General features: G+C 46.9%; 1 protein-coding gene across 2 annotated transcripts in view; it reads left to right on the plus strand.

Moving 5' to 3' along the window:
• Positions 1 to 594: 594 nt before the first annotated feature.
• The window catches only part of LOC147103388 (uncharacterized), a 465,903-nt gene continuing 453,617 nt past the window's right edge, over positions 595 to 12,880 (plus strand). The window contains exon 1 of one of the 2 annotated variants that reach the window (XM_085962946.1): positions 595 to 858. In XM_085962946.1, coding sequence (XP_085819072.1) covers positions 770 to 858 — 89 coding nt within the window. In that variant the 5' untranslated portion in view covers positions 595 to 769. The remainder of the gene's footprint in view (positions 859 to 12,880) is intronic. The other variant, XM_085962945.1, reaches the window with a different exon arrangement.

The following is a 12,880-nucleotide window of genomic DNA, read 5'->3' on the forward strand; positions in this document are numbered from 1 at the left end:
TTTGCTGGAAATTGCACTGACATCCATGTTGGCTAAGGACAAAATAAGGGCCCAGAAATCCCAGGGGCGCAGTTAGTTCGAAGCGTCCCCTGGGATCACGTGGGTCACGGAGAGCCAATGGTAGCAGGGAATGCTTCATTCGTAAGTTTGACAGGACCTGTCAAACCTATAAATACTATAAGCCCCAAAACATCACTAAATCTTCAAATACATTTTTTAAAAATCACATTTTTAAAATAAACTATAAATGACATGAAATAACTATTTTAAACAATAATTTAAATTTTTGAAATTTTTTTTAAATTTTCTAACGGGACTAAAAATAAACTTACCTTTCTTTAAAGTATTTAAAAATAATAAACCTGTGGAAAAACTGTTTTAATTTTAATTAATTCACCACTTACCTTGTAAAAAGCAGGCCTTGCGACTGCTTTTTACATGTCTAACTTCGGGAGACTTACCTTCCCGAGAAAACCTGCAAAAAAAACGTAAGTTCGATGCGCACGCGCAACCTCTCCTGTGCACGCGTTCGACCTCTTAACCCCTCCTTTCAGGGGAACGGAAGTGCTGGTTTCCCGCGCATGCGCAGTGCATGCAGGAAACCGGCACTTCCATCGGGCCTACGGGTGAGTACCCCGTGCATACTCACCCGTGGAGACCCGAAGTTCTGGGCAAGGTGTGGCAAGGTATTAACCTGTGGAATCTCCACCCCCCCACCCCCAGCCTCATAGTTGAGAAGTTAGCTGACACTCATTAACTAGGCTTGCGCATGAAGAATGAACATTTGGGCAAAGCATCAGAGAGCTGCCGACACCCATTGAACCAGACGTCAGCACAGGAAAGGAGAGGAGACAAGTGGTAAGAAAAAAGTTAAAGAAAATGTTTATTGTACTTAGATCCCATTAAGCTTAAATTCCATAGAAAGACTTGCATTTCTATAGCGCCTTTCACGACCACCGAGCTTCCTAAAGCACTTTACAGCCAATGAAGTACTTTTTGAAGTGTAGTCACTGTTGTAATGTAGGAAACGCGGCAGCCAATTTGCGCACAGCAAGATCCCACAATGTGATAATGACCAGATAATCCGCTTTAGTGATGTTGATTGAGGGATAAATATTGGGCAGGATACCGGGGAGAACTCCCCTGCTCTTCAAAATAGTGCCACGGGATATTTTACGTCCACCTGAGAGGTAAGACGGGGCCTCGGTTTAACGTCTCACCTGAAAGATGGCACCTCAGACAGTGCAGCACTCCCTCAGCACTGCACTGGAGTGTCAGCCTAGATTTTGCATCACTGGAGTGGGACTTGAACCCACGACCGTCTGACCCAGAGGTGAGGCCACTGAGCCACGGCTGAAACTTGATGCACCTGATATATGAAATAATTAAAATTTATTTTTAAAAAGCCGTAACAGAACTATTAGCTATTGATAGCTGATAATGTTACCACATGGTTGTCCAACATACAATTCTGAAAATGAACAATTGCCACAGGAGTCACTTAGATCCAAACAGATCAAGTGTTGCAGACAATTCATTCTGACCCTAACCTCATGCAGAGTAGATTGCACAGCGGATAAACCAGACCCCAAGTGCACTCAGCAGTAACAAAGGTTTCTGAACTCCAACTTCAAGTGGGGCATTATTACAGAACACCATGGACTGACAGGTAACCCACATTTAGAATTGCAAGGGTAGTCATTTAAAAAAATTCAGAAGGGAATGCTTTATAGAATCATAGAATCATAGAAGTTTACGGCACAGAAGGAGACCATTCAGCCCATCGTGTCTGTGCCGGCTGAAAAAGAGCTCTCCAGCCTAATCCCACTTTCCAGCTCTTGATCCGTAGTCCTGTAGGTTACGGCACCTCAAGGGCTTATCCAAGTACTTTTTAAATGTGATGTGGGTTCCTGCCTCTACCCCGCTTTCAGGCAGTGAGTTCCAGACCCCCACCACCCTCTGGGTGAAAAAAGTTCTCCTCAACTCCCCTCTAATCCTTCTACCAATTACTTTAAATCTCTGCCCCCTGGTTATTGATTTTGCTGCTAAGGGAAGTAAGTCCTTCCTATCCACTCTATCTCAGCCCCCTCATAATTTTATACACATCAATTAAATCTCCCCTCAACCTCCTCTGTTCCAAAGAAAACAACCCCAGCCTATCCAATCTTTCAATGTTTTATGTTCAAAAGATTGTTCTGACCTGCTGGGGTTGGAGGTATGGACTGTCATCAGCTTCAAGACTGACAAGAATGATTAAAACCAAGATTTTATAACATGGTGAAACAATGAGGCAGTTCCTAGAATAGCCAACCTTTCCTATCATCTGCTCTTTGAATTTGGGACTGCTAGGCTCCATCTTCACTGAAATCCCCCTGTTCATGCTCCAGTCTCCCCACGGAGCAGTCTCTATCCTGTGTATGTGAAACCATGCATGTTGCACTTTGCACACCCGTACAGCTGCTGCCTGCATCTGTGCATGTCCACATAAATCAGTTGCCATGGGAACGTAGAGGCTGTCAGAAACGACATGTCAGCTCGATAGCCAGGCTGTATCCAGTATTTTTGTATTTTCCACTGGCACAAAATCTATTCCCAACAGAGTGAATTTTCCTGCTAATAGGAATGCCTGGTGCAAGCTCGCTTACCCTGCTCAAGGAGGGCCGGATTTCAACAGGCACCGTTTTCAACCCAACATTAAAATGCCACGATAACTGGGGCATTTTCGGTAGCCAGTCTAACAAACAACAAGATGTTTTTCCGATGGCCCAGTTGCTAAGGCAACACATCTGAGCAATGCAGAGCAAAAAACCCCAGGTTCAATCCTGATCTGTGCTGAGCCAACTGATCCCAGTTGAGGCAGAGGTCGGGGACACGTTAATTGGCTTCAGTGTCCCTGGGCTAGAAGGGGTCAAATTCAGCCATGGGTGCTGCTCCTGATCACTGTCCAGTAACTCCTGCTGGAAGATGTGTGTGTGTGTGTGTGTGGACCTTGGGTGAGAACAGGTTCAGGGTTCAGGTCCCAGAACGTGGTGGCCTCAAAGCTTAATAGTCTGCTAATAAGAGATTAGCGTGTAAAGTTAAGGCACATGGGACTGGGGGCAAGGTATTGACTTGGATAGAGAACTGGTTGGCAGACAGAAAGCACAGAGTTGGAATAAACGGCTCTTTTTCCGAGTGGCAGGCAGTGACTAGTGGGGTACCGCAGGGATCGGTCCTTGGACCCCAGCTATTCACAATATATATTAATGATCTAGACAAGGGAACTAGATGTAATATCTCCAAGTTTGCAGACAACACAAAGCTGGGTGGGCGTGTGTGCTGTGAGGAGGATGCCGAGAAACTCCAGGATGATTTGGACAGGTTGGGTGATTGGGCAGAAGCATGGCAGATGCAATATAACGTGGATAAATGTGAGGTTATCCACTTTGGTGGCAAAAATAGGAAGGCAGATTATTATCTGAATGGCAATAGACCTGGGTGTCCTTGTGCACCAGTCGCTGAAGGTAAGCATGCAGGTGCAGCAGGCGGTTAAGAAGGCAAATGGTATGTTGGCCTTCGTAGCGAGAGGGTTTGAGTACAGGAACAAGGATGTCTTGCTGCAGTTGTACAGGGCCTCGGTGAGACCACATCTTGAGTATTGTGTGCAGTTTTGGTCGCCTTATCTGAGGAAGGATGTTCTTGCCATGGAAGGAGTTCAGCGAAGATTCACCAGGCTGATACCTGGGATAGCAGGAATGATGTATGAGGAGAGATTGGGTCGATTGGGCTTATACTCGCTGGAGTTTAGAAGAATGAGAGGGGATCTCATTGAAACTTATAAAATTCTGACAGGACTGGACAGACTAGATGCAGGAAGGATGTTCCCGATGGCCGGGGAGTCCAGAACCAGGGGTCACAGTCTAAGGATAAGGGGTAAGCCATTTAGGACAGAAATGAGGAGGAATTTCTTCACCCAGAGAGTGGTGAACCTGTGGAATTCTCTACCACAGAAGGCAGTAGAGGCCATTCAAGAAGGAGTTGGATATATTTCTTAAGGCTAAAGGGATCAAGGGGTATGGGGAGAAAGCAGGGACAGGGTACTGAATTTGGATGATCAGCCATGATCGCATTGAATGGCGGAGCAGGCTCGAGGGGCCGAATGGCCTACTCCTGCCCCTATCTTCTATGTTTCTATGTTTCTATGGTACCATTTAGCAGGTAAAGGCTTCTTCGACAGCACCTCCCAAACCTGCGACCTCTTCCACTTAGAAGGACAAGGGCAGCAGGCGCATGGGAACACCACCACCTGCAAGTTCCCCTCCAAGTCACACACCATCCTGACTTGGAAATATATCGGCCGTTCCTTCATCATCGCTGGGTCAAAATCCTGGAACTCCCTCGCTAACAGCACTGTGGGAGCACCTTCACCACACGCACTGCAGCGGTTCAAGAAGGAGGCCGACCGTCACCTTCTCAAGGGGCAATTAGGGATGGGCAATAAATGCTGGCCTTGCCAGCGAACCCCACATCCTGTGAATGAATAATAAAAACAACGTAGCGGAGGCTGGCCGGTGCTCGTTCACTTGATCCCAGCATGAGTCTATGCTCTTCGGAGAAAAGAACGGAGAGAAAATAAATGCACATTATCTACGTGGTCCACATCAGTACAGGTAGACTACCTTTTATCCGAACTTCCGAAAACCGAAACCCTCTAAAAACCGAAGGTTTTTTCGTTCAGCGTAAGTCGTGCGCACGACCCCCCGCCGAACCCCCCGCGGAACCACCTGACTCTCTTCCAAAGGCTCAAAAGCAACGAGAGCTCTGAGCCCGCGGCGGTGCCGGCCCCTGTTCCGACCGAGCACGACGACCTGTTGGTGGAAATGCGGAACTTCATTGCATTCCAGGCTAGCAGCGACGGAGAAGCCACGTCTGCGGACCCCCCCACGGACCCCCGCCGACCCCGACCCCCGCGGACCCCCGCCGACCCACCTTCCGAAATCCGAAATTTTCCGAAAACCGAAACACGACTGGTCCCGAGGTTTTCGGATAAAGGATAGTCTACCTGTACAAAATTAATATAAAATCCTTTCCTAATACCATGTCCTCAATATATCACCTCTTTTACAAACTTTTTAAGCAGCGTGAAATAGAAAGGATCTGCTGTGCTGGTAATATAGATTTTATATTTAGCACAATACATACATTTTCCCTAAATGGTGAATTATGCAACCCAGTTTATATAAATCAAGAACTCCCTGGAGGTTAGCTGTTTTGCGTCCCAATAGTGTGAGCTGATATGCACATTCACTGGTCCCCAGTGCATGGGATAAACTCATTGTACTTGACATCTTAACCCACTGCTGCAGTGAACCTCTGCTCGTCCTATTGGAACAGCAGGTACTGTGTGCTGACATGAAAGACATGCAACCCTGGGACATTATTCACAGTCAACTGCACTCAGAGTGCATTTCTTTCGAACCTATAGATTTTTTTGTGCTGGGCTACTGGGAACTGCTTGCTTTCACTCTTAAACTGCGGAAAGCCGAAGGTTTGAATGAACCGCCCATTCCCGCCTTGTTGGAGGAAGTGATGTGAAAGGGGGTCCGAGCTGAGTAAATGTAAATGGGAGGCTTGTGTTCTGATGAATGCAGACTAGATGCAGGAAGGATGTTCCCGATGGCCGGGGAGTCCAGAACCAGGGGTCACAGTCTAAGGATAAGGGGTAAGCCATTTAGGACAGAGATGAGGAGGAATTTCTTATAAGAACATAAGAACATAAGAAGTAGGAGCAGGAGTAGGCCATACGGCCCCTCGGGCCTGCTCCGCCATTCAATAGGATCATGACTGATCTGAATCTAGACTCACGTCCACTTCCCTGCCCTCTCCCCGTAACCCCTAATTCCCTTATCTGCTAGGAATCTGTCTATCTCCGATTTAAATTTATTTGATGTTGCAGCTTCCACAGCTCTCTGGGGTAGCAAATTCCATAGATTTACTACCCTCTGAGTGAAGAAGTTTCTCCTCATCTCAGTTTTGAAAGGGCAGCCCCTTATTCTAAGATTATGCCCCCTAGTTCTAGTCTCACCCATCAGTGGAAACATCCTCACCGCATCTACCCGATCAAGCCCCCTCACAATCATATGTTTCGATAAGATCGCCTCTCATTCTTCTGAACTCCAATGAGTAGAGGCCCAACCTACTCAACCTTTCCTCATACGTCAACCCCCTCATCTCCGGAATCAACCGAGTGAACCTTCTCTGAACCGCCTCGAGAGCAAGTATATCTTTTCTTAAGTATGGAAACCAAAACTGCACGCAGTATTCCAGGTGTGGCCTCACCGATACCCTGTATAACTGCAGCAAGACTTCCCTGTTTTTATACTCCATCCCCCTTGCAATAAAAGCCAAGATGCCATTGACCTTCCTGATCACCTGCTGCACCTGCATACTAACTTTTTGTGTTTCATGCACCAGGACCCCCAGATCCCTTTGTACTGTAGCACTTTGCAGTTTCTCTCCATTTAGATAATAACTTGCTCTTTGATTTTTTCTGCCAAAGTGCATAACCTCACACTTTCCAATATTATATTCTGTGGTGTATGTAACCTGTTCCACCTTAAGAGAACTTAAGCCTGTTCCACCTTAAGAGATGTACTACTTTCTCTGGCTGCTGTATACGTAATACCGGTGGTGACCACCGGTATATAAGTACTGTGTAGTGATATTGCTGTTAGTATAGCCCTGACCTCCAACTAGTAAAGACCTGTTGAAACGTTATTCTTGTAGTCTGTGTCAGTAATTAATCTTAAATACAACTAGAACACACAGACTTAACAGTGGCGACGAGTCCGATTCTTACCCTGCGGCAGTTTATATCCACGGCGGCTTCGTCCACAGAACGGGCGTCGAAGAGAGGCATCCACCCTCATCACCCTGCTGGAAGACACGTCGCGCGGCAGGCATCGAGAACCCGGAGTGCAGAAGATATCCTGAACTCGAAGCCTCCATCAGCGGCAGTCAGCTATCTTCCTTCTACCTCGGTGGTGGGTAAGCCGGTCAGCGACGCGAGCAGAAAGTCGGCCGCGTTGGCTGTACAGACGGGGAGGGAAGACGGAGGAATAAGGGCGGTGAGATCGATCGCGACCGGAGATAAGGGCCGGGCCGCATTCGGGCCGAAAGGCGCAGCGCGGGGACATCGATCGCGGCTGGTGATAAGGGCCGGGCCGCATTCGGGCCAAAAAGGCGCAGCGTCTGGGGCGACTGAAGGCGCGAGAGCCGCGGTGAAGGCGAACGCAGCCGGTGCTAATAACCGGGCTGCAAGAAGGGCTGCGAGGCGCGACATCGGGGAAGCGCGAATGCCCGAGGGAGCCGCGGTGAAGCGGAGACAGCGTCGGGGGAGTTACTAACCGCTGGGAAAGGGGAGCAGCAGCGGCACGCCAAACGCCATTACAGCCAGCGGGTGAAGAAGGCGAGCGCAGGAAAGACCGGCAAGCGCGGGAAACCGCCATTTTGTAGGCGGAGGACGAAGACAAGAGCGGGAAGCCGCCATCTTGGAAAAAGGGAAATCACTAAAAAAAAAATTGCAATGATGCCTAAACATGGGAACATTAATACCTTTGATAGCGACATCGAAGATTGGGCCATGTATGTAGAATGCATACAAAATTATTGTAAAGCAAATAAAATCCCAGATGATGAGAAAGCACTAACTTTATTAAACTTAATGGTGCGAAGACATACGGGCAATTGAAACACCTTTTATCACCAGATGAACCGGCGGAGAAGACGTTCGAGGAGATTGTTACTCTCCTGAGAAATCATCTAAACCCCACGCCGCTGATGCTAGTGGAACGATTTAAATTTTACAGCAGAAAGCAGCTGAAAGATGAAAGCAATGCTGAATATTTAATGGAATTGCGTAAGCTAGCAAAGTACTGTCAGTTTGGAACGGGACTAACAGATGCGCTAAGAGATAAATTTGTGTGTGGATTATTAAAAGAAGATACACAAAAGCGACTGCTCGAGGAGAATGAGCTGACGCTTGAGAAAGCGGTCACTATGGCAGCATCACACGAAGCCGCAGCGAGAGGCACGGCAGTAATGCAGCTACGGTCACCGGAACTCAGTACAAATCAATTGGTTTTGAGTACTGTAAAATGTTATCGTTGTGGAAAGACAACGCACGATCAGAACCAGTGTTGGTTTAAAAACCAAGAATGCAGAACGTGTGGCAGGCTTGGCCACATAGCTAAAGTATGCCGGTCAGGAAAGAAGACCAGCAACAAAAAGTCACCGCAAGGAAAATACATAAAGGTACACGAGGTGACAAAGAACAGTTCGACCGAACAGAAGTCAGATTCAGACGCCAGCAGTAATGAACTGGGTAGCTTAAGAGTACACAACGTTGGTAAGGATGCAGATCTCCAGACAATTTGGGTCACTCTTCAGATAGCAGGAGTCCAAGTAAAGATGGAATTGGACACTGGATCGGCATTGACGGTCATGAATAAGAAAGATTACAAAAGGTTATTCCAACATATTCCCCTACGGGATACGGAGATTATATTGAAAACATACACGGGGCAAAGAGTGTACCCCATCGGAAAGATAGAGGTAAAAGTGGTCCACAAGGGCAAAGAAAGCCAAGTAATGGACTTATATGTGCTACCTGAAGGAGGTCCACCACTACTGGGACGGGAGTGGATTAGGAAAATGAATATGGACTGGCACTCCTTAAAGGCACTAACGGTAGATTCCGGGGAAACAGATGTCAAACCTAAACGATTGTCCAGAATATTGGATGATGCTAAAGAGGTGTTCCAGCAGGGTCTGGGAACACTGAGAGGAATTACGGCAAACATCAAGATTGATGAACATGCACACCCAAAATTTTTCAAAGCCAGACCAGTACCCTATGCAATACGACCTGCTGTAGAAGCGGAACTGGAAGCGCTAGAACGTTCAGGTGTACTGTCTAAGGTAGATTGGAGTGAGTGGGCTACGCCCATTGTTCCCGTTATGAAACGTCCTTCGAGCAACAAGCCAGGAGAACCAGGGAAGGTTCGCATCTGTGGAGACTTCAAGATCACCGTTAATCCGGTGCTTCACACGGTGCAGTATCTGCTTCCGCGGATTGAGGATATTTTTGCTTCGTTGTCTGGCGGGAAACACTTCACCAAGATAGACCTGGCGCAGGCGTATTTGCAGATGGAGGTTGAAGAAGAGTCACGCCAGTACCTCACGATCAACACGCATAGAGGTTTGTACCGGTATAATAGGCTGGTTTTTGGAGTGGCATCGGCTCCAGCAATTTGGCAGAGGGCCATGGAGCAGGTATTGCAGGGAATTCCAGGCACACAATGTTACCTGGACGATATTCTGATTACAAGAGATGGTGATGAAGAACACCTCGCAAACTTGGAACTGGTGCTCAACAGACTGAAAGAGTATGGACTTCGAGTTAATCGGCAGAAATGTGAGTTCTTTCAGAAGCGGATCTCGTACTGTGGTCATGTCATTGACCAGGAGGGGCTTCATAAGTCTCCTGACAAGATAGAGGCAGTTGTAAAGGCTCCCGCTCCGGATAATGTCTCTCAGTTGAGGTCGTTTCTAGGATTGATTAACTATTACCATAAGTTTCTACCGAATCTATCCACGGTACTGCACCCGCTGAACGCTCTTTTACAGAAGGGGGTACCATGGGAATGGAGCGAAAACTGTAAGAAGGCATTTCGCAAAAGCAAAGAATTGATCACCTCAGAGGAAGTGTTGGCTCACTTCAACCCGACACTGCCTATTCGGTTGGCTTGTGATGCTTCTCCATATGGTATTGGGGCAGTACTCTCACACAAGTTGCCAAATGGCATGGAAAGGCCAGTCGCGTTTGCATCCAGATCATTGACCTCCGCTGAGCTCAAGTATGCGCAGATCGATAGGAAGGCTCTCAGCCTTGTATGGGGAGTGAAGAAGTTTAATCATTACCTGCAGGGCCAAAAATTCACACTTCTGACAGACCATCAGCCGTTGGTATCCATTTTTAACCCTAAGAAGGGTGTTTCGGTGATGACAGCACAGGGACTCCAGAGATGGTCCCTTTTCCTAGGGGCACATCAATATCAAATAGAATTCAAAGGTACAAAGCAGCATGGCAATGCTGATGGGCTGTCGCGCCTGCCACTACCTGAAGAAGAAGAGATGACGAAAGTTGACCCTGTTGAGTTATTTCATTCGACCATCATCGAGTGTTTACCAGTCACCAATGCAAGTATTGAAAGAGAAACCAGGAACGACCCGACACTGTCCCGAGTCTACGAGGTGACAGTGAAGGGATGGCCAACACATGGTGATCCTCTGTTACCGGCATTCTCGGCAAGGCGAGACCAGCTGTCCGTCTGCCATGGTACTTTGATGTACGGGACAAGAGTGATTATTCCTCCCAAGTTAAGGGAAAGAGTTCTAAAGGAACTGCATGAAGGTCATCTGGGGGGAGTTAAGATGAAAAGTCTTGCTAGGGCTTATGTATGGTGGCCGGGTATTGACCAACAGATAGAGGAGTTGACAAAAAGCTGCGCTGGGTGCCAAAAAGTGCAAAATGCACCTCCGATTGCACCGCTACACCCATGGGAATGGCCTTCAGCCCCATGGCAACGCGTACATATTGACTTTGCTGGTCCATTCATGGACTCCATGTTCCTAATTGCGGTGGACGCACATTCCAAATGGCCAGAAGTGATCAAGATGAATACCAGTACTTCAGAAAAGACAATTGCGGTGTTAAGAACAATATTCGCAAGGAATGGATTGCCAGAACAGATATGTTCGGACAACGGACCACAGTTCATGTCGGAAGAATTCCAAAAATTCTTAAAGAAGAATGGGGTGAAACATTATACCTCTGCCCCATATCATCCGGCGACAAACGGGTTGGCCGAGAGATTTGTCCAAACATTCAAAAAGGCAATAAAGGCCATGAACGATGATCAGATTCCGCTACAACACAAGGTGGACAATTTCCTAATGGCATATCGAAACGCCGCTCATGCAGTAACTAACCAAAATCCTGCCATGATGTTTTATAACAGGAGGTTGCGGTCCAGGTTGGACTTGTTAAAACCAAATGTGCGGCGGGAAGTGGAAAACAAACAGTTCCGGCATATTAATAACAAGACCACTCGAAGTTTCGACGTAGGACAACCAGTGTTGGCAAGGGACTATGGAAACGAAAAATGGCAGTCCGGAACAATTCGGGCCAGACAAGGACCTCTGATGTACACAGTAGATATTGGTAACAATGTGATAAGGCGTCATGCGGATCAATTGGTAGAATCGAGAGCAAGGGTCGAACCCATGGTTGCGACAGAGACAACTGTGGAAGACGTTAATGAACCTGAAGCATCTACCTCGGCAGGGAATGTACCTGATGATGACGTCCAATACATAGGAAACCAACTAGAGGAGTCACCTCAGCAACAAGAATCAGAGACCACTGAAAGGCGTTATCCAACCCGAATCAGAAGGCCTCCTGAGAGACTGAACCTTTGAACTGTTTATACCTGAAGTTATATATGTATATATGTTATTATGTTATGTTAAATGGGGATATGACTGTTAAGCTAAAAAGGGAGGATTGTGGTGTATGTAACCTGTTCCACTGTAAGAGAACTTAAGCCTGTTCCACCTTAAGAGATGTACTACTTTCTCTGGCTGCTGTATACGTAATACCGGTGGTGACCACCGGTATATAAGTACTGTGTAGTGATATTGCTGTTAGTATAGCCCTGACCGCCAACTAGTAAAGACCTGTTGAAACGTTATCCTTGTAGTCTGTGTCAGTAATTAATCTTAAATACAACTAGAACACACAGACTTAACATATTCCATCTGCCAAATCTCTGCCCACTCATTTAGCCTGTCTATGTCCTTTTGCACGTTTTTTATGTCATCCTCACTCACTGCTTTCCCTCCCATCTTTGTATCGTCGGCAAACTTGGATATGTTGCACTCGGTCCCTTCCTCCAAATCGTTAATATATATTGTAAAGAGTTGGGGTCCCAGCACTGACCCCTGCGGAACACCACTAGTTACTGATTGCTTCACCCAGAGAGTGGTGAACCTATTGAATTCTCTGCCACAGAAGGCAGTGGAGGCCAATTCATTAAATATATTCAAGAAGGAGTTGGATATATTTCTTGAGGCTAAAGGGATCAAGGGATATGGGAAGAAAGCAGGAACAGGGTACTGAATTTCGATGATCAGCCATGATCTCATTAAATGGCGGAGCGGGCTCGAGGGGCCGAATGGCCTACTCCTGCTCCTATCTTCTATGTTTCTATGAAATATTTCACGCACTCTTTACCAAATGGACACACTGCTCAAACCGGCTGATAGGGACACGTGCGTCCAATAGTTAATTCTATGTAGGAGACTGAAAATATCTGTTCTTAAAGGGGAAGTACTCTTCAAATCTCACTGGGGAAAAAAATTGAGCTCTGAAAAATATCATTAAAAACATTTCTTTGATTTTTTTTGAGGATTCAGTCATTTTGGGTCTTCCCTCCAGAGCTACTCCAGTGATATCACTGGTGGGGAAAAGCCACCTGTGTCCCAGAACAGCTCCATTCCTCTCTAATGGGGGTCAGAACTTCAGATCACTTCAGGAACTGATTTGGAGCCATCTGGCCCTGGAAGATCGTTCTACCAGCTAAGTATTGCTTCACATGATGTGGGAATCAGTAATTTTCTCAGGGTTGGCTGCCTCCTGGGTTCCCGTTTTCAGATCACTATAGAGTGAAGCTTACTCGAAGTTGCTGCTTATGTCTGGATGCTGGGGGGAGCTTTGGGTGTGATACTCCCATGGGGTAAAACCCTGCCAATGCTGACTGACATGAATCAGTCAGTCATG

Source organism: Somniosus microcephalus, chromosome 20, assembly GCF_052327205.1.
Source record: "Somniosus microcephalus isolate GS21.2 chromosome 20, FLI_Smic_1.0, whole genome shotgun sequence".
Lineage (NCBI taxonomy): Eukaryota > Metazoa > Chordata > Chondrichthyes > Squaliformes > Somniosidae > Somniosus > Somniosus microcephalus.